General features: G+C 37.2%; 2 protein-coding genes across 2 annotated transcripts; both read left to right on the top strand.

The window, feature by feature from the left end:
• Positions 1-390: 390 nt before the first annotated feature.
• Positions 391-7063, top strand: LOC120633819 (Bardet-Biedl syndrome 5 protein homolog). Its single transcript, XM_039904178.1, has 7 exons — positions 391-455; positions 2376-2524; positions 3231-3408; positions 4494-4584; positions 5303-5449; positions 6292-6483; positions 6845-7063. Exons 1-7 carry the CDS (start codon positions 391-393, stop codon positions 7061-7063), a joined length of 1041 nt encoding a protein of 346 aa, XP_039760112.1.
• Positions 7064-7515: 452 nt separating this feature from the next.
• Positions 7516-20975, top strand: LOC120633826. Its single transcript, XM_039904188.1, has 9 exons — positions 7516-7793; positions 9365-9556; positions 10459-10609; positions 13883-14052; positions 15344-15512; positions 16476-16610; positions 17296-17468; positions 18366-19157; positions 19912-20975. Exons 1-9 carry the CDS (start codon positions 7755-7757, stop codon positions 20398-20400), a joined length of 2310 nt encoding a protein of 769 aa, XP_039760122.1. The 5' UTR covers positions 7516-7754; the 3' UTR covers positions 20401-20975.
• The last annotated feature ends 1118 nt before the right edge of the window (positions 20976-22093 follow it).

Below are 22093 nucleotides of genomic sequence, written 5' to 3'. Positions count from 1 at the left end.
GTGGTAACAAAAAAACCCGGCTAAGTTAGTTGTAGGGTTCTTCTCAGTGCCACCTATGGGCCTCCTTGAATTGAGATATTTTTGGCTTTGACTTTGACTTTTGACATCTACTGCGATCACCGAACCGTTTGCCTAGCGTGGGGATTATGGGAGAAACCTTCCGTTGGGAGAGGCCTTTAGTCCAGAAATGGACTGTTAATGATTTCAACGTTATGCCGTGTTTAATAAGGCCATAATAGTTAAAAATAAGCCAAGCGCTTCACAAAAGCGTTATAAGCGCTTTTTAGTCAAACCACGGTCCGTATCCATGGCAACAGATATCGAAACACGATCCCAATAAATACTATTTTCATTTGCAAAACATACAAACGCGAACACATACCAGCTAATATGTCGAAGGCTAAGAAGACCGTCGTGTGGGAAGACCGAGAAGTGCTTTTCGATTTACCTTTCAAGTAAGATGTTACTACGATATCAGTTATCAAGGTTTATTTGTTTACTTAGTAAGTTCTCAGTTATGTAACAAAATACACTTCGTTTTTTGACGTGACAACGTCTTATAATTCGAGCACGAAAAAACATGACGTATGCGGCGTTACCTCGCTCTGAGGCGTTCCATTCAAGGCTTGAATGGGCACAGTCGGACTCTGCGTTCGACATCTGTCTCTCTCCTACTTGAGTGAGCGATGCGTCCGCGTGGACAGCTTCTATACAATAATACATTTACATGTTTTCGGCAAGGATGAAGTGCAGTGAAAAGTGAATGTGGTGTCAATTGTTTATAGCAACGATAATATCTATCAAACAAATAAAATTAAAATTTTCTTTTGAAAAATGCAACCATTCCATCAGTATTTTCTTACGACGTTGTCACGTTCAACTAACGTCAGTAAGCCGACTTTACAGACAACCAATTTTTTTTTCACTGGTCTTATAATGTAAACAAACTTATCATTAGGAACTTTTTAGTGTAAAGTATGTTTTAAAAATATAAAAAAGCATTGTGTGGTATTATGAAACCACGGTAAAAGAGAAACATTTAACAGACATTTAACTTAAAATTTTCGGAATAATATTACATTAAGAGTATAAAAATCGCTTCATCAGTCTTAATTTGACGGCCGACTGGCGCAGTGGGCAGCGACCCTGCTTTCTGAGTCCAAGGCCGTGGGTTTGATTCCCACAACTGAAAAATGTTTGTGTGATGAGCATTAAGTGTTTTTCAGTGTCTGGGTGTTTATATGTATTTTCTAAGTATTTATGTATATATAATTCATAAAACTATTCATCAGTCATCTTAGTACCCATAACACAAGCTACGCTTACTTTGGGGCTAGGTGGCGATGTGTGTATTGTCGTAGTATATAAAAAAAAAAAAAGTATATAATTTTATACTTGGGAAATGTGAATGATAGTGAGAAATGATAAAAGTAGACTAGGTATCCAACTTATATTTTTATCCAACTCTTTATCTTAGAGTACGACACACATAATACTTAACAATTATTTAGATGATAAACACATATTAAACAACTGAAAACAATATTTTATAGTCGTTAAGTCATTTTGATTCGTTTTTCAATTATTTTCAATCACTCTATAATCAATTCCATCTTCATCATGAGTTTCATAGCTTATAAATGTAACCAAGCACTCGCACAAATGACTGGCACGTACGAGCGGCACGCGACATGCAACACACAGTCGAAAAAGTCTGAGACGATGTCATTAGTAGTTTCACTTTAAATACAAAATATAAAGAATTTTCTTAAAATGAGTATAAAAGTAAGTGTGTTTTAAATATTTTCTTAGAATAAACTTCACACTAAAAAGTATAACTTATAGACAGGTGAGAAAAATGGAATTTTGACGTATGTTGCGCAAAGGCAAGTGACATTAACACGGCAATTCATTTATTTCCATTCTCAATTCCTAATTCTTATTTCAATTCGTGGCTGGTTACCGACAAAGACATGTCGCCAAAAAAAAAATCTAAATTCATTTATTTATTTAGCAGTTGACGGTAAGTGCTTTACCTCTATTGTTACCATAAAATGGGGAATATGTGGAAAATTGGCAAAAGTTTTCGTTCTAGCAACATTCTTCAGGTGTGTTTTGGACATTGTATCCAAAACACACCTGAAGAATGTTGCTAGAACGAAAACTGCATATAAATTGTAATAATGCCCTGAAGAGGGTTCTAAATTAAGTGATTTAAACCGTACCTACTCCAAATCGATATCTACGCGACATCGAACCGTAGAGTCACTACAAACAGACTGACTTGACGTTGCAAAAGTGCTTATAAAGTAGGCCTACTTGAAATAAATGAATTTTGTTATTGTTTTTTTAATTTAAGCTTACGAATATTGCAGTTACCTGAGGCTAAGGTTAGGTGAGAAGGTGTTCGATCGGATTGAACCCATAGAGGACACGAAGGGTAACAGTGGGATGAAGGGGCGCCTGGTCGTCACCAACCTGAGAGTCATCTGGCACTCGCTCTCCTCTCCCAGGATCAATATGTGTACATAATTTGTTATTTACTTTAAGTTTTACGAGTAAGTAAGACTTTTGTGTGGTGTGAGGCTTCGGCCGTGGCTATACCATTTTTAGTAGCAGGCGTTTTGGGACAGAGCTCGTCCGGGGAAGTACCACCATGCTTATTTCTGCCGCTAAGCAGCATTGTTGTAATGCTGTGTGCTGCGAAGGGCGTGAGGCTTCACATGAGTTGATGGAAAAAGGGCAACACTTTGCAGGGTATGAAAGAACACATCCTTTCATGCCCTGTCATTTTCATTTTCAATTCATTTATATTAATCATCATTATATCAACGCATTACCGGCCAACTACAGGGCACGGGTCTCCTCCCACAATGAGAAGGGGTTAAGGCTGTAGTCCACCACGCTGGCCTAATGTCCATTGGAGAACTCTCAGGCATGCAGGTTACCTCACGATGTTTTCCTTCACCGTTGAAGCAAGTGATATTTTAATCGCTTAAAACGCACATAACTTAGTGCGTGCTGGGATTCAAACTTGGTCCCCGGAAAGTGAAATCGAGCTCCTACCCACTGTGCTATCACCGCATCATTTATTTTGCTATTATAAAAATAAAAAGTTGCTCTTGTGAAGTGTTTTCTAAACATCCATTAAACTGTCGCTTCAAAAAAGTTTATACCCGACGTTAAAGTGAAAATAAGTGAAGGTTTTAATTTTTCTTTTGTATTTCCAGCGATCGGGTTGAACTGTTTCATATCTACCAGCACGAAAGTGGTGAACTCAGGTTTGCGCGGCGCCACCCAGGCGCTGAACGTGCTCGCGGGCTACAGCAACAACCGATACGAGTTTGTCTTCACCAACCTCGCTCCGAACTGCGTTAGGCATTACACTTCAGTTGTAGGAGTCCATAAGTAAGACAGTTCAATCTATTTATTATCACCATTCATCATCGCCGTAGTCGACCACGCTGGCCCAATGCAGATTGGTGGACTCCACACACGTTTGAGAACTTTATGTAGATCTCTCAGGCATGCAGGTTTCCTCACGATGTTTTGAGGAGGATGAGGCAAGTGATATTTTAACTTCTTAAAACGCACTAAACTTAGAAAAGTTAAAGGTACGTGCTGGGATTCGAACTCGGGCCCCCGAAAGTGAAGTCAAACTCCTACCCAATGCGCTATCGCCGCTTCACAATCAACCTATTAATCATTAGCTAATTAACAAACGGCTGTTAGGTACATCTTGCTTGAAAAAAATGGCTCACAAAGACGGACTTAATGCTTAAAGCATTTTCTACCAGCCAACCTTGGGACGTGCGAGAAAAACGAGTGTGGGTGTGGTAAAAAGAAAAACAAAACTTATGATATTATAAAGTATTACATATATACTTATGGAGATATCGTTTGAAGAAAGAGAATACAAATAGGGATATATGAATATTAAAGATATATATATGTGGGTAGAAAAGCAGTGCCATAGCCCAGTCGGTAAGATTTCGACTTCACTTTCGAGGCGAGTTCGAATTCCGGTACGCACCTCTAATATACGCGGCTTAACGTGCTCTCCGAGGCACGGGGTGGGACACCTCAACTTTCTTATCACGGGCTGAGAGTTGAGAATTGTTAGCAAGAATACAATATACAAGTTTTTCGTCCAGCCCGAGATTCGAACACCGGACCTCGTGGTCTGTAGATGTTTTAATTATTTTTTTTTAATTTGGCACCATCTGCCACCAGGTTAAATTATTTTGATTAAATTAATTATACAAGCTTTTATAAATTGCTTCATAATCTATGTTATATTAAAAGCAATGTTGCCACAACTTAAAAAATGGAAACTCGGTTTGAAAGAAAACCGGCACAGGAAAGTGAGTTAGTATGCTAGTATGTTAACCAAATCAAAACTAACTGGATTCAGTAGTCATAAAATTGGTTTTATGATCCAAAGTTTGGTTTTGTGTTTGGATGAAAAAATAAAAAGTGTTTTTTTTTTTCAGAGCGTACGCCGCATCGCGAATGTATCGTGATTTAAAACTAAGAGGGCCGTTTATACAAAATAAGCAATTACGAGTATTGCCGCTTGAAAAGGTCAATAATAAGTAGTAAACTGACTAACTTAAAACTGTAACTTCGTTCATAATAGGTCGAGATTACCGCCATGTGGAGTGTTGAGTAGACCGTTATTTTTCCGATAGTCGTTTCAGTCAATGGTCTTCCCGCGAAAAGCTTCGAAGCTTTCGCTCGGTTGTTGTACATAAGGCAATCCACCTTGAAACGGGGCGTATTGTGAGGAGGTTCCTAACTCTGGAGCCCTGGCCGCGGGTTGCTTAGGCATTCAAAAGCCCTGCATGCGGAGGATGGATGTTTTTTTTTAATATTTTTTAATAGTGTTGTTTTTGTGCAAAAAAAAATGCAAATCAATAAATGATAGAATACTAAATAGTAGTAAATTACTTTTAAGTAAATTATGTTGGTAACACTAATAAAATTAATCAGCTTTTTGCAACACTGAAATAATTGTTTTGGATTCTTTGCAAGACTTTAGAATAGTAAATTACGTTGCTACATTGCCGAAATAATACCGAATGAATGAATGTATACACATTTATTGTATACCACATAAAGATACAGAAAAATAGTAAATATTTTTTTTTTCACAAAATTTACCATTTGGCGGCCTTATCGCAATCTCTTCCAGTGCATAAACCACTGCTCAAGAAGACAATACAAAAGTAAAGGCAAAGCATTCGATTATTTATTAATCGTGATAATTATTAAAAACTTTTTTCATTCAATGCATCCACAGCTATGTCTCGTAGAGCACGGACTGTGGAACTTATCAAGCGAATCCGGAAATCTCGGCACCATGGTGGTGAGCAACGTGAGAATCGTCTGGTATGCGGATGTTAACGATGCTTTCAATGTTTCTATGCCGTATATTACTATTGAAAGTGTAAGTTTACTTTTCCTTCACCTTTATTTAGAGGTTTTACAGTAATTGCCCATCTGATAGTTAGATAGATAAAGTATTTATTGCACAAATTAAAAGAGAAAACAAGAAATACCAGAAACAAACAAAAAAAATGTATAAAATGCGCAAAGGCGGACTTATCGCTTTAAGCGATCTCCTTCAGACAACCTTTATGGTAGAATGAAGTAAGGGAAAACGGTTAGTTAGTGGTAGAACTGGTAGACAATCGTTATAACCAGAGAAGCACTTTGCAAGGCATGCAAGGTACCTATTACTGTCTCTGAGACTTGTCTGCCCAAAACGCCAAAGTTAATGAGAAAACCATTGCCATAGTTTTTACTGAAAGAAAACAGATACAGCCCTAACATCACATGCAAAAGTAAAATCAAGTGACTTCTGTCACTTTATTAGGTAGGCGTCGCGTAGGGTGGGTACTATGCGCGTCTCGATCTTTTATCGTCAATAGGGCAAAAAAAATGTGAAAAATTAGAATATTAAAACTTTATTTGCAACACAACGCAATACGAAAAATAAACGGAAAACACAATCAGTACTTAGTGCTAGGGTGCAAAGGCGGCCTTATCACTAAAAGTAGACGTATACCTTAAACAAAACCGAAATGCTAAATCAAAACAGAGTATAAGTATAAGTTTTTAATAGGATAAACAAGGGCTCGAAAACATTAAAATATTCAGACAACGCTGTGTTCTAATTTCAATGCTTTTGAATCAGTATACGAGTATGAACAAAAATTCTTTTAAATGTTTAACTTGATAAAAAATTTAAGTTATTGATTTGATAATATCTCTGTTTCTTCTTTTCAGATTACAATACGAAACTCGAAATTCGGCGACGCTCTTGTCATTGTGATACGAGCCGCTTGCGGTGGTTACGTGCTAGGCTTCAGGGCCGACCCCCTTGACAGGCTGGTCCCGTTGCTCAAAGAACTGCAGACGTTACATCAGGCATATACCGAAAAACCTGTGCTCGGAGTTGAAATGAATTGGGGCAGCGAGGTAAATTCCACCACCTTCTGAAACTAATTCAGAATGGTATTGGAAAGTTTTTACTCACACTTTCTGAATATTTAAGTACCAAATACCATGATAATTTTACCATTAATATTTATCCTTAGCCAATTTAGGCAATATTAGGTGCAGGTTTGCCTATTTATTTATTTATAGATTAGTACGGCCGTATCCACTTTCAGTAATTAACAATTAGCTTTATTATTCTCATTATGATTGTAAACAACACGAACAATATGTATTAATTTAAAATAGGGAACAAAAAAAAACTACAGGTTTTATTTTCAAAACCCCTGATAAATGTAGAAGTTTATTTTATAATCAATGTCTATAATTTATTAATTCTCAGGTAGCGAAACCATGGCAAGACGAATTAGAAGATCTGGAGGAAATTGGAGAGCCGAGAGGAGAAATGGGCCCGAGTTTGTACTTAGCTTCACAGCAGTCCCATAATAAAGATGACATGGACGTACAGCCAGTTTATAGCTCGTATCTGGGATTAGCTATAGAACCATTAAAACAAGGATTCACTCTTAAAAGTTTATTTGAAGTTCAAACATCTACTTAATTTTAGTTCTTGATGTATTAAAAAAATCATTTTCAGTTATCCTAAGCGTTTTTAATTCGCAAAGTTTTTTTTAACCGACTTCGAAATTGATTCAAAAAAGCATTTGTGTGCTTCCAAAAGAGCTTCGAAGAGATAGGTAACAGTCCCCTGTCGCTCTCTTCTGATTGTTCTCGTAGTCTCGAAAAATAATCGGTCGAAGGCAAAGGTATATAGCCGTACCATATGGTATATCATTATGGCATTTTTTGTACAAACTCTTTGTAATAACACTATCCAAGTGTTGCCGTTTTTTAATTAAATCACAGAATGTTCAGATACAAAAACAATTTTCTTGATCGATTAAATTTAAATCGATTATTTTTTACATCCCTTTCCGTAAGTAATCGACAAATCGGTAGTCACTAGTCCGTCAAAGTTGCGTCAAAGTTAGACATGACATAACTTTACTTGCATGCTTGTTGCAACTCGTTTCATGAATTACTCATAACTTTTGGTATTTAAAATATATTAGTATTCCTAAAGACACAGGTTACAGTTTATCCTGTTTCAATTTCTTGTGTTAATAAAGCATACCATTTATTTTATACCATGAATTTTGTGATAACTTATAGGATGTAAAGACTAATATAGTGTTTTTAGTCAAATGTTTACATAATATGCTTTAAAAAGAACTTAAAATTAAGCTTCTACAATGAACAAAGAAAGCACCAGATGTGGTGCTGCCGGACTTGTGAGTATTTATGCATTTAAATTCAATAGTCATCACTATTCAAAGTTGCGTACTCTAAACGCTACTGCAATTTAAGTACTCCCAAAAAAAGTAGTAGTCTTATATACGACATGTCGGTTTACGTAGGTTCAGACAACGCTCACGGCACTGCTGAGAAAAATTTTTGCACATTTCTTCAATACCTCAATTAACCTTGTGATCAGGATATACTACTTGTATACCACAAATAAGCACAGAAGACCCCAACAATCAGGGAAGTTAGGTGGTTGTGTTTAGATATGTGCCACCTTGATTAAAATAAAACAAGTGGATTTGACATGTTGGGGGTTGTCGAATACCCCTGCAACAATTTTATTTGGAAACATCCTGTGATTTTTTACCAAAACAAATACATACATTTTAAAGTTAGGAAATTATATATTTTTGGCTGTACTGAACTATGCTCAATTTACTTCAAGGCAGCCAGTAAAAGGTGCTGCTGATGTAACTTGCTCAGCACAAAACGAAAGCTGAAGAGACGCTAGCTAGCTGGCTAGAATATTGATTTGTTTGTTTTCATAAAACTTTATTTAATACTAATAATAACCCTATATTATGTCAGAGGCAGTCTACAACTAGTGTTGATCTGTATGTTGTTACCATATGTGCCTCAACATAGTCTTATATAGATATTTTAAATTCTTGGCCAAATTGTTTTTAATGTTAATATCTGAATACCTTATTCTTATGCAATCTTACTTGGCGGCTTATCTGGCATAAATATCTGAAAAGCTTCATTCTTCTGCAATTTCACTTGTTGGTAAATGATGATACAGGTTTCTTAGACTACTGCCCGGCCAGCTTCTTCCTATCTGCCATCTTAGCCCCCCACCATCTTTGAAAGCGGGCTATTCTAGTAGGGTAGTTCACAGCCAAAGCCGCAATAGATATTGTCTTCTTCATCTCATTTCAATCGGACATGACTCATAATCCACTCCATTCACTTCTATTCTTTCTATACATATTCAGCATTCTTCTGGTAACAATATCTTCATGAGTGTGCGCCGATATTCGAGTAGTCCTTATTTTACATTGCCGGTCCAGGACAGTACTATCCCATGCTTATTTCTGCCACCAAGCAGCATTGTTGCAATGCTGTCTTCCAGCCTAAAGGGCATGGATGCTGGTGTAAATCAACTTTACTGCGGGTCGTGCAATCGAATCTTTAAAACTAAATTTGGCTACGCTAGTCATATCCGTGCACACGATAGACGATAAAGAGGATAAAGCCAAGGTGTCGCTGTTGAGGGATACGTCATGGAGGACATCATCATCACTTACACCCCAGGTTGATGGGCACAGGACAGCACGATGTAGGATTTGTCCCTGCAATTTGTGGCCAACTGCTTGGTTTGTCACTTATTACTATAAGACATAAATATTACCATGCCAGCCATCTTTTATCACAGCATTAAGAGTCTTAGCTTTAAATCCTACATTCCTAAGAGGTTTTTAATGAACGCATAAATCTTTAATTTAAGAAATGAGTAATGTACCCTTTTGATTGATTATTATTTTTGATTGCATTCCAGCGACGCTCAGCTATTGTTGAAAGACTACGCCTTAGAGAGGAATGGTCTGCTTTAAAAGAGATTCCCATTGATAAAGGGTCAAGACATAAACAGTGTACAAGGCCTAAGAACCAACCAAACAAGAAAACAGCACCTAAATCAGACAAAAACACAGTTGTAAACAATATCATTGCTCGATGTGAGAAATCTAAAGTAAGTATTTGTTATATTTTTAATAGTGTGCTGTTAGTTTCTTGATTTAAATTGTTAAACTTTAGTTAATTTATATGACATGTATATTATTTATACATAATAGTATTGTTCATATAAAACTAGATCTGTTTATTAAGGTCCCACTTGATCTTCTTCCTTGGCTTGTCTCCGTACTTGGTCGACCAGAATCTTCTGTTGTACAGTGTGCCACTGGTATCCGCCCAGGTCGCCGAGTGGTCCCACTTGATATGAAATGCTGGAGAATGAACCGTCACTCAGTGACAGGCTGATTTTAATTACCCAATATTATATAATTTGTAATAATATTTTGTTTTATATACAAAATACATAAACATGTAAAACAAATATGTTGCAGGGTAATATATAAAATATTATCCAACAATAAAGTCACACTACAGTCTAAATAACAAAATATTTTATAATTTTTAATAGTTTTTAACTATACTTCAAGAGGCAATATCAATTATATAAATTTGAAATGTATATATAAAGATACAGTTGCTATAAGACTGATATAAATGTTTATACCAATTTCGGCGTAATGGTCAAAGCGCTCAGCCCGCGATTGGGAGAGAGTTACAGGTTAAAACCCTGTCAGTTCCCATAATATATATTCCTTGCGAAGATACTGCAAGGCCAAGGTTACAAGTTTTCTGAAAATAACTTCTACAATAAATATGTTGGGGTTTCAGGTTTGTTACAGTTTACCTGAAAATCGCTTTGGGCGCATTTTGATGCGATTTTGTTTTCTAATTTTATATGCAGACCTTCTCTGGTCTGTTATATAAATTTGTTTCTAGGTTACAGGCCGACAGGAGGCCCCAAGTAATTCTATTTAAGAAGAATTTTTTTGGTTTAATTTTAGAACTTTTCTGAAATAGGAAATAAGTGAGGTGCTTCGAGGCGTGGTGATATTAGTAGATGTGGGTGCAGAAACGCGTGCTCTGGCGCTTAGGGCTGCGCTTACGGCCTTAGGGGCCTCCGTCGTGCCTTCTTGGAGCCCTCTCGTCACACACCTAGTCTGGACTCAAGGTAACCAATTATCTTAAGGCCTAAAATAGCGAGTAGGCTTGGAAATTTTGTCTATACATTTATTTCTTATACAATTTTTTTTTTTATTATAATACACACATCGCCATCTAGCCCCAAAGAAAGCGTAGCTTGTGCTATGGGTACTAAGATGACTGATGAATATTTTTATGAATAACTAGCTGTCCCGGCGAACTTCGTACCGCAGATCATTTTTTTTATGAATGTTATACAGGATGTTTGGTGCATCGTGTGCCAAATCGAATCTGATGATTGGAGGGGTCTTTGGCTATCTCTTCAGCCCTCGTAAAAAAATCTTGCTCAAACGGTTTTTTTTATACTGATTTTAAATTGTTTTTTTAAAAATTGTAAAAATTCTACATTTAAATTTTAATAAAAAATAAAGTTGTTAAGTATTAATTAATTTTCTTTTTAATCTTTAATTTGTAACGTTTTACGCTTCTTTTGAAACTAGAATTACACGCCAGCAACATCTAGTTTTTGTTTTACAGCCCCGCAAAGTTTTTTTTACGTAAAAAAATAAGCTTGAACGTCAACTTTCGGTTTTAATAAAAAAAAAACTAAAAGTGATCATGTTCTTCCAATTTTTTTAAAACATCTCTGGACTGTCCCCTTTCTAATGGTGTGCAATATGCCATGAAAAGTAATTAGTAACATCACTAATTTTCAAATTTTCTAAACTTGGTCGCAATTTTCTAATATTCAACAGGTGAAAGAAAAACAAGGGTTTGCGTAAATAACACTCACAATTCACAAGGCAGATGACATTTTCTGTCTCTTTCATAAAGTTATACGCCCGTTGTTCGTTTAAACAGGCAAAAATAGTTTTTTCACTCTAGTGAAGCGAAATCTATCTTCTATTCCTTTCTTGCATAGTGCAAACCTGTTTGAACCAATCGCGAACGGGCCCCGCGTCGCGTCGACACGGCGGCCATCTTATTTTTTAGTCGAGACATCACTGCCTCTGCTGCCTAACGTGTGTGCTAGCTTACTGTACTCCACGATTCTTTTATTTAGTTTTCGTTAAGTTTTGTTGTTTTTTGTTACGTTTTATTTACTTTTGGTGTTATTGTTAAACTTTGTTGACTTTTTTGTTGTTGCAATGACGACATACTCTAACGAGGAATATGCGGACATCATAATGGTTTATGGTGCAGCCCGTGGTGTCGCTCGTGCAGCGCAACGACTTTACCAGGAACGCTTTCCTGGTCGACGATTACCTGGCCGCAGAGTCTTCCAAGACACATACCGACGTTTACGCGAGACTGGGAGTGTCAATTTTCATGAACCAAGGGGACATGTTGTGCGACATAATGTTGAAGTGGACGAGAGAATACTGGCACTTTTTGAGGAAGACGACACAAGAAGCATTAGATATGTGGCGGCACAACTTGATATTTCAATATGGAAAGTGTGGAAAGTCCTTCGACAAAACGAAAAATATCCATTCCACGAGACTCCGGTTCAAGGTACGTAATTTAAAACCTTTGTTTGACGTTGCCTTTGTTTAGCAGGTATCCATAATCTTCTAGTGCAATTAATTACTGCTCAAGGGGAATTAAAAAGATTTTTGGTTGTTGCAGGTCTTGAGGGTGGCGACTTTGACAGACGAATGCACTTTTGTCGGTTTTTGTTACACACAGATGTGGATAATCCTGATTTTTTAAAAAGAATACTGTGGACTGACGAATCCAAATTTACCAGAGAAGGGATTCTTAACTTGCACAATTTACACCATTGGGCACCGAAACGGCAAAACCCACATGCCAAAAGACAGCAATCTTTTCAAAGACGGTTTAGTGTGAACGTTTGGGCAGGAGTGATTGGGAATCAGGTAATTGGACCGCACTACCTGCCTGATAACTTAAATGGCGATAATTATTTAGAGTTCCTGCAAAATGATCTGCCGGAATTATTGGCCGAGGTGCCCGTGTTTAATGAAGATGTGCCCATAGTATTTCAAAATGACGGCTGTCCCGCGCATTGGCGTTTAACTGTGAGGGAATACCTCGATAATGTGTTCCCCAATTCGTGGATTGGGCGCGATGGGCCTATTGCATGGCCTCCACGTTCCCCAGACTTAACTCCGTTAGATTTTTATGTCTGGGGACGTGCCAAAGAGCTAGTATACGCCACAGAAGTCCCAACGAGGGAGGTACTAATACAACGCATAGAAGCGGCCTTCGGTACAATTAAGAACGAAATACGGCTTCGGACTACAACTGTAACAATACGTCAAAGATGTCGGGCCTGCATTCGAAACAGGGGTGAACAATTTGAGCAGAATTTGTAAAAATTATGAAATAAATGTTTCAAATGCAATGTATTATTTTTATTTCAAGTAAAACCTACGAAATTTAAAAATTTTACCTGCTTGTGAGTTTTATTTACGCAAAAACTTGTTTTTCTTTCATCTGTTGAATATTAGAAAATTGTGACTAAGTTTAGAAAATTTGAAAATTAGTGATGTTACTAATTACTTTTCATGGCATATTGCACACCATTAGAAAGGGGACAGTCCAGAGATGTTTTAAAAAAATTGGAAGAACATGATCACTTTTAGTTTTTTTTTTATTAAAACCGAAAGTTGACGTTCAAGCTTATTTTTTTACGTAAAAAAAACTTTGCGGGGCTGTAAAACAAAAACTAGATGTTGCTGGCGTGTAATTCTAGTTTCAAAAGAAGCGTAAAACGTTACAAATTAAAGATTAAAAAGAAAATTAATTAATACTTAACAACTTTATTTTTTATTAAAATTTAAATGTAGAATTTTTACAATTTTTAAAAAAACAATTTAAAATCAGTATAAAAAAAACCGTTTGAGCAAGATTTTTTTACGAGGGCTGAAGAGATAGCCAAAGACCCCTCCAATCATCAGATTCGATTTGGCACACGATGCACCAAACATCCGGTATTTTAATACTTATTATCCTAGAGGAATCCAAAAAATCAAATATCATAAAAATTGGTCAAGCCGTCCTCGAGTTATAAATGGTGTAACTAATACAGCTTTCTTTTATATATATAGATATACATAAATACCCCCAATATGTAGATATAGATAAACATCCAGACACTGAAAAACATTCATGTTCATCACACGAAAATGGGGCTAGATGGAGATGTGTGTATTGTCGTAGAATATTTATTTATTTACTAATTTCATCATTGGTGACATAAAGAAAGTGTTGATATAAGGTAGTAAAAAGGAAACAGTGTATAGATTTAATGTTATGTTTAATAATTATATCTTAGGTGGCTGTAGAAGCATTCGCGCCAAAGCCAGGGCGTTTGCGTGCCAACTCGTGTCCCCGCTATGGGTAGAGGCTTGCGCGGCGGAGGGGAGAAAGCTTCCGGAGAGGATCTTCCCCGCACCAACGAGACCTTCAGATCTGCCTTCACCGGCCACTTTGAGGAGGTTCCTGGTATGTTTCAGAAAACTTATTGGGTGGTGTGGCTGGGTGTATATCTGTAGATTAGAAGTATTCATGTATATTATTCAGCAGTAATCTTAGTACCCATAAGCCAATTAAGCCAAAACCCAAAGTGACACTTTGGGGCTAGATGGCGATGTGTGTATTGCTGTGGTATTTTTATTATTCATTTACTAGCTTCTGCCCGACTGCGTTGACTTCAGAATTAGGTGTAAAGTTACGCTCGTTAAAAATTTTTAATCCTACCACGAGAACATGTACTCTTCATAGCATAGGTAACATAGGCTTAGCTCGTAAACAATTTTCAATTTTTCACTCGGAAAATATGAAATGGTAGCCTATTTTCTTTTCCATGTTGAATGATGCATTCCAAATTTCATCCAAATCCGTTTAGCTGTTTTTCCGTGATTGAGTTACAAACATCCACACTTTCGCATTTATAATATTAGTGGGATTTACTAATTCTACTAATATAATCTACTATAGACTAATTATTCTCATATAGTTGGATTTATTTATAGGAATCAGATGGCCCACCACTTGATTGTTAGTAAAAATACCATATTCTATAAAAAGACCCAACACTTCCCTTCTCATACTAATAGGAGAACCATGCCCTTTAGTCTGTTGATATCGATGACGATGCGTCTTAACACCTGAGACTCAGGTCGATATACACAGGGTGGCACTTTGCTGGGCTTGTCCCTCGCATACCCTGCGTAGTGTTGCTCTGTATATAGCTCCGTCGGTCAATTAATTATTCCCATAAAAAAAAAGATTAAAACCGATCGCGCAATGTCGTAGGTATTAGCTTTCATAAAGATGGACGCACCGCCGATCAAACCTCGCGTCAGTGCGCGTGCGCGTTTGCAGCGGTGCGAGAGAGAACAATGAAAAGCGAAATAATAGGAGCTAGAGGGACAATACACCACAAATAGGAAAAAAAAACAATGGACACAACAAAAATAAACTTAACATCACGACATCTCACGGGGGGGGACAACAACACCTCACGTAATTTATGGACGCCCTCTATTCCATGCAGTGGCGTGCACTTGGTTTCTTACCAGGGTATGCATACAGCAGGAAAATTTCATAAAACGTCAAAAATCCGTGTCAAAAACAAACTCTTATACCGGTTATATATACATTTTTGGGTAGGCAGTGCTTATATGCATATATGAAGTGCACGCCACTGATCCCATGTCAGGGGATATAATTTTGTCTCTTGCCTGTGCTTGCCCTGTGGTGGACACCTCATTTTATTAATTCATTCATTCAGAAAAAAGCCGAACTGGAGAACATACAGCTGCAAGACCTGCTGTCCAGCAGTCCGGAGGGCGGCCCGCGCCCGGCGCCACTCCGCCTGTCCAGCGAGGCGGACACCAGCGCCAACGACACGTCGCGCGACACGACCGACGCGTCCAAGGACACGTCACACGACGCCACCGGTGAGCCCGCGACACTTGACTAACAATTATTCATTGTAAAGCCAACATCTCCTGAGGATGCTCCGGTTTCGGAGCGAAACGTGCGTAGAGGGTATATTGCCGAATATCTGTTTGGTGTGGAGTATAAGGATTGAAGAAATTATAAATAACACCACACAGATTCTCCTGCTTTTCGCGGAGTATAGCAAATGAAGCTTAATTTTGATAATTTATTTAAAATTGTGTTAGTACGGCAGGGCCACCTATACTAACTAGATAGAACTACATGATTTATGGATAACTATAAGATAAATGAAATATATTAACAATTACTGTAATATAAGATAGCGGACTAACCTGTTAGAGATATGGCATTTATATTAAACACATACCCTTAAACGGTGCCTTCGCTGCATCGCATCGGTTGTCACGTTATTCTTTCATCTTAAGTTAAGCCACAAGCATATTAAATCTCAGACCATTATTACAATTAAGTAAAGCGGTTAACAGTTTGTGTTTGAAAAATCACCAAACTTTTATATCTCATCACAGCTGATCACGTCACTGTCACCACTGACATAAGAGAAACGTTCCGAAATACGTAACATTGTACCCGTAAATTTAAATAATAGCTTAATTTGTATTTGATATTTGTTATAACTAGCTGTCCCGGCGAACTTCTATGTTATATTTTAATACATATTTATTATCCTATTCCGGTCTAAGAGAAATCCAAAAAATGTAATATCATAAAAATTGGTCTAGCCGTTCTTGAGTTATAAATGGTGTAACTAACACAACTTTCTTTTATAATATTGATTTAAAAGAATGCAAAGGCATGTTACACGATACGCTAAATCGCTCGACGCACGCCTTTGTCGGTAGGATGGTAACTAGCTTCCCAACGTTGCTTTTGGAAAATATTTTTTTACTATAATCATGCGAAAATAAAACTTCAGTTAAGTATCGCCTCTTTGTTTTCAGATATAGAAGCGCGTGTTAATACTGCACCACGACGCAAGCCTCAAGATCCCACAACCACCAAAAAGCCCGCAAAGTCCAAGAGAAAGCTCTTCACACAAAAAGAGCCAGAACTCCAGACTAGTGACGATGAAAGCGGTATGAATATATTTTAATTTGACTCATACTCTAATTACCTTAAAAATAACCGTGGCATAACGTCGAGATGGTCAGTGTCGATGAAAGTTGTATGAATATATTTTATAGTGCCACACTGGTTTGTAAGGCATTAAATGTTCGCGTATAAGTCAACCTTAAAAGATAGACATATGCTGCCACGGACTTTTTTTTTAAACTTTTAAAGGGAAACAACTCCGCAGCGCCTTCCGCGCACACAGCGGAAGATCTCAAAAGCAAAAAATACCCCGATTTTAAAATATTCTTCATTGGTGCTATGCTCCTATTGGCCTTAGCGTATGATATAGCCTTCCTCGATAAATGGGCTATCCAACATTGAAAGAATTCGTCAAATCGGACCAGTAGTTCCTGAGATCATCGCGTTCAAGTAAACAAAAAAACACAAAAACAAACTCTTGATCTTAATATGTATACTAGCGTACCCAGCCCGCTTCGCCGGGCTAGATTTTGCTTTATTTTATTTAAACAATAAACTTACATCATTAAATTTTTATTAAAAGCTGTAAAGCCGGAGATTCCCTGTAAGTTTCATTGAAATCGGTCCAGCCGTTTCGGAGCCTATGCGGAACATACCCACACACTTTCTCTTTTATATATATAGATACATTATTTATATACATTATAAGATTATATACATTATTTTCAGACAACGAAACCACGGCTGGCCCGACAATATTGCAACCGTCGAAATTGACGCAACGCAACAGAAAAGATTTAGCCCAAGCGGAAAGAATGGCAAGAATTTTAATGGGAACTGCTAAAAGCACACAAGCGAACAAAAATACCGCTGGAACGCAATTTAACAAACCACCAAGATTTGTAAGTATATTTACAAACCAGTTGACTTGTTACTTTGTTTTGCGGCTTGTCTCTTAGCCGGGTTCTACCCGGCTAAGAGACAAGTAAAGTCCTAACTAAGACTGGCTTGGGTTATTACTAGGGGTTTAAATAACCGATATACTGCCATCTCGTCGCCAATTACTAATAAGTGAGATCTTAGAACTTTTATAAATTGACATTGTACAAAAAACCATATATTTTACTTTGGGCAGTCGGTATAAGCGATCTACTTATATATTCAAAAAAGAAATAGTTGGGCCCAAGGATACTTCCCTGTGACACACCAAATGAATTAATGTATAGCTTATTTTATTTTCTTCCTGATCTCTGCTGTTTAGATTATAACTATAGTCACTATTATCTATAGTTATTATCACTATCTATATATTTTATTGTAAGTTTGTTATATGTACATATTATATTTGTATATATAGGTTTATGCATGTTTATTTGCAACACAGTACAGTTAAATGCACCACCTACCTCTCTTCTTGAGCTGTTTTTAACGCCTTTGGTTGCCTGGAAGAGATCGCTATGTAGCGATAAGGCCGCCAAATTGTATACCTTTTGTTAAATTTTTACTTTTAATTTGTTATGTTTATGTGGTGTACAATAAAAGTGTATTCATTCATTCATTCATTCATAGTCCTTAATTCATAATACTCTCATTTGTCTCGATAATAATTCGTGCGATAAACAATCAAATGCTTTAGTCGTATCACAATAAATTTTCGTCTAAAAATATAAAAGTTGAACTAGATATAGAAGTAAAAGAAGATAAATTGCTGCAACTTAAAGGTATTCAACAATCAACAGCAGACTCTTTTCAGTTAGTATTAAATAACGTATTATATGTATCTTTTGTCAATATTACAGGTGTTAACGGGCATGTCCCGCAATGAACGCCTCGAGGCGTGGCAAGCTATTAAGCAACTACATGGAAAAGTCCAGCAACATGTAGATAGAAAAACTACACACGTCATTATGGGTTCGTGTCATGAACCCGAAAATGAACCATTAACAACAATTACACGACAATCGCCAAGAACGCCAAAAAGGTTAATTCATTTAACTATGTGCAACAAATGTAATAGTCCGGGGAAAATACTTTCCAAAATGTTCTCAACTAAGGTCACAGTCGAAGACTATCCCAAAAAGGATAAAAATGACGAAAGTGTAGTATGTAACTGTGACTATAATGAAATATCTGGCGTCAAAAATATATCAGACATTTCACCTGGCGATAATAATTTAGTGTTTCCTGTGGAATTAAGGAGCAACCATAATAATATTATTAATCTTAATTCTGATAAAAATAATGATGTAGGAAGAAAAAATACACAAAGTTTTGATATTTTGGGTCCTGATACAGCAAATGGGCAGAATCATGATATTTTTGGTTCTGATAGGGAAGTTATAGATAACCATGACGAATTGGGTCCCGAAAGAGAAATTTCACAGAATAATAATTTATATCCTACCACAGAGCAAAGCCATAATCGTTTAGAAAATGTGGTTAAAAGTAAACCAAGAACGGTTAATGCTTTACTGGGTGCTGCCAGGGGTTGCAGGGTTTTGCGATTTGAGTGGATAACAGATTCGTTAAGGGCGAATCGGTGGTTGCAACATATTGGTTACGAAGTGCGCCATTTGAAGAAAATTTCTCAGGTAATTTCCATTTATTTAAAAGTCTTTAACATCAACATCCTTAGCCTATTAAACTTTTAGCCTTAGGAATTAGAATTAATTCTATCTTTCCCTGCCCACACAACTTACAGCAATGGAAAAAAAAAACGTAGTATATTTATATGCAAACTACTTATTTCCCACAACTTCGTACGCGTTTTAAAAGTATTCCATACCCATATCCATGGTGCAAGCTTTATATTGCCATTTATGTATGCTAACATAGGTAACAAACAAATAGACACAATTACGCATTTATAATATTAAGAAAGAAAAAATACTTTAATTCACACCAAGAAACACATTAGTATAGCAGTATAAATTAAAAGATGTAAGCAGTAAGCACAGGCTACTATTTTTTTCCTAGAATAAACCGCTCCTTAATGCATGCATAATTTACATTCCCTTTTGTTTTTCTATTAAAAGTTAGCGGTTTACTACAATCAAACTTGGTGGAAAATGATGGTTATACCATACCCCTTATCGTTTTCTACGCAATATCGTACCGGAACGCTAAATCGCTTTGCGGTCTCTGTCGGTAGAGTGGCAACGGCCAAAGCATCCCATCAGACCAGATCAGAGAAAATAATAAATTCCCTGCCGAGAATCGAACTTGGGACCTTCCACTTAAATCCACAGCGCTCACCACTGCGCCAGGGAGGTCGTCGATAACATTCACATGCTTTGTAATGTCAATGTATGTTACGAACACTAACAAAATATTATATGATTACAGAGAGCACGTGTGGAACGCTCGGCCCTCAACAAAATGCGTTCAGATTACGCTTACAACGTTTTTAACGGTATGCGTGTGAAAATATCACCTGATGCCGACCAAAGAGATGCCATAACGCAATTATTGACACTCTGTGGTGCTACAATATATGATGGCGACCAGCAGAACCCAGAAAAGTCGCTAAATAAAGATAAAGAGAAGCGAACGCCAAATAACCAAAAAAAAGGAAAAAACAACCGAAATGGCGCTAAAATTAAATTCAGCCATCTTATTGCTCTCATACATAAACAAGATGGCGGACAAAAGGACCAGATGACCCAAAGTGACCGTCGACTTGGCGCGCAAACACAAATACAAGATGGCGGGCCAATAGCAGCTGGTTTTGATTTGACGGTCGGGAAGGCCACAGGCGAAGTTAGTTCGAAATGGGTTTTCGATAGCGTGGCTGCCGCAAGAATGAGGACTACTCGACGATACATTAATGATTAGTTGTTACCTCTGACTTTACGATCGAAATTCAATTCTTCCCATACTTTTGGAAGTTACTCACCATATCCAGAAAGGATGGATACCTCTAGTATCCAGATGTAGATGGCGGAAAAAAAGGTCAATATACAAAGGTCAATACAGAGAATTTTGTAAAATCGGAAGTGTATGTGACAAAAGCTCGATGCTCGGTACATAGGCTCTTCAGATGTCAGCCAAGGGCGAGCTAAAGTTATCGATATCGTTAAGGACCGATATGATACACAAGTATTTGCGTAAGGGTAGTTTAAAGAATCGTCATCAATAGTCCACCGTTGGACTAAAAGGCTTCTCCCAATGGTAGGGTTTGCCCATAATCACTAAGCTGTCCAGAGACAGTTGATGGCAGTTGCAGCACAGTTTTAAGACGCTGGCACGACATTCATTTTAAAGTATATAAAGACAGAAATATACAACGGTTGCAGGCTGATAATTTATTTATTTTTATTTAAGAGTATAATTCTTTATTTGTACACCACTCAGAAAAACAAGACAAAAAAAAAAGAACAAACACATGAAGAATGAAGCAGGATACAAAAGGCGGCCTTATCGCTAAGTAGCGATCTCTGTAGTGGGGTACACTATTTAATACATACATACGAATATCAACATACTAATACATAAACCAGACTACACAAATACAAAAATACTATCTTAATCAGGAAGATTATGATAATCAGGAATATTGTTGTAAGACAATGACATAGGTTGTTCATTGGCTGTGATTGAACCATAGTGAAATAATTAGTAAAAATCTGTTTCCATCAACTCATTTGTGGTGCTGGCTAATGATCCCACATATTCTTGAAGATATTTAATGGTAGATCCTATGACCTATTGGTGCTAATACAATAGTTTTATTTCCGGACCAAAATACAATAGTAGTGTTTTTAAGTAATTAAAATATGCTGCGGTGAAGGAAAACATCGTGAGGAAACCTGCATGCCCGAGAGTTCTCCATGAAGCTCTCAAACGTGTGGAGACCACCACTCCGCACTAAGCCAGCGTGGGGGACTACGGCATTAACCCCTTCTCATTGTGGGAAGAGACCCGCAGGGTGATAACGTATCTAGCGACAGGCGTAAATCTTGCAATCACTGCTGTCAAACGTCACTTTTGTTTATTTATTATACGGAAAAGTGACGTTTGACAGCAATGATTGCAAGATTTACGCCTGTCGCTAGATACGTAATCACCTTACCGTGCCCTGTAGTAGGCCGTTAATGGTTTGTTGATGATGATATTGGTGATATTTTCCTGTCCCGTCGGTGCTGATTCTTGATATGCTTAGGCCTTTCTCTGTGAAAACTTTTGTTCTTTCTGGGCAAACAGCTGCTGTCGTCAAAATTATAATCAGGGTTTTGTCTTCCAATAAGTCCGCAAGAAGTTTTTCTAGAAGATAATAGCCGAAAACTATGAAGGTATCTATTGCAGATTTTCTCCTCGAAAATATCAAATGTTACGACGTTGAGATTGACAAGTAATTTAAAACCAAGGAACTAGTCGTGACCTTGAACGTTATCTTTGATAGGCGTTTTCGTGCTTTTGTCTTTTACCCCACCAATTCCACAATCTCTTTTCTGATTAACTAGAATGTTTTCTACATTATCAGTACACTTCAGAACAGTAGCGTGCCTTTTGTCCTTATATCCTTCCA

Source organism: Pararge aegeria, chromosome 22 (assembly GCF_905163445.1).
Source record: "Pararge aegeria chromosome 22, ilParAegt1.1, whole genome shotgun sequence".
Lineage (NCBI taxonomy): Eukaryota > Metazoa > Arthropoda > Insecta > Lepidoptera > Nymphalidae > Pararge > Pararge aegeria.
Note: the sequence above shows the minus strand (reverse complement) of the source record. Positions and strands in the feature narration are given on the sequence as shown.

Bases quoted from the DNA above. Each gene is read 5' to 3' on its own strand.
- LOC120633819 (XM_039904178.1), top strand. From the start codon at position 391: ATGTCGAAGGCTAAGAAGACCGTCGTGTGGGAAGACCGAGAAGTGCTT. The intron at 3,409-4,493 runs GTAAGACAGTTC...TTTTTTTTTCAG, and splicing joins TCAGTTGTAGGAGTCCATAA to AGCGTACGCCGCATCGCGAA. The intron at 5,450-6,291 runs GTAAGTTTACTT...TCTTCTTTTCAG, and splicing joins CGTATATTACTATTGAAAGT to ATTACAATACGAAACTCGAA.
- LOC120633826 (XM_039904188.1), top strand. From the start codon at position 7,755: ATGAACAAAGAAAGCACCAGATGTGGTGCTGCCGGACTT. The intron at 15,513-16,475 runs GTGAGCCCGCGA...CTTTGTTTTCAG, and splicing joins CACGTCACACGACGCCACCG to ATATAGAAGCGCGTGTTAAT. The intron at 16,611-17,295 runs GTATGAATATAT...CATTATTTTCAG, and splicing joins GACTAGTGACGATGAAAGCG to ACAACGAAACCACGGCTGGC.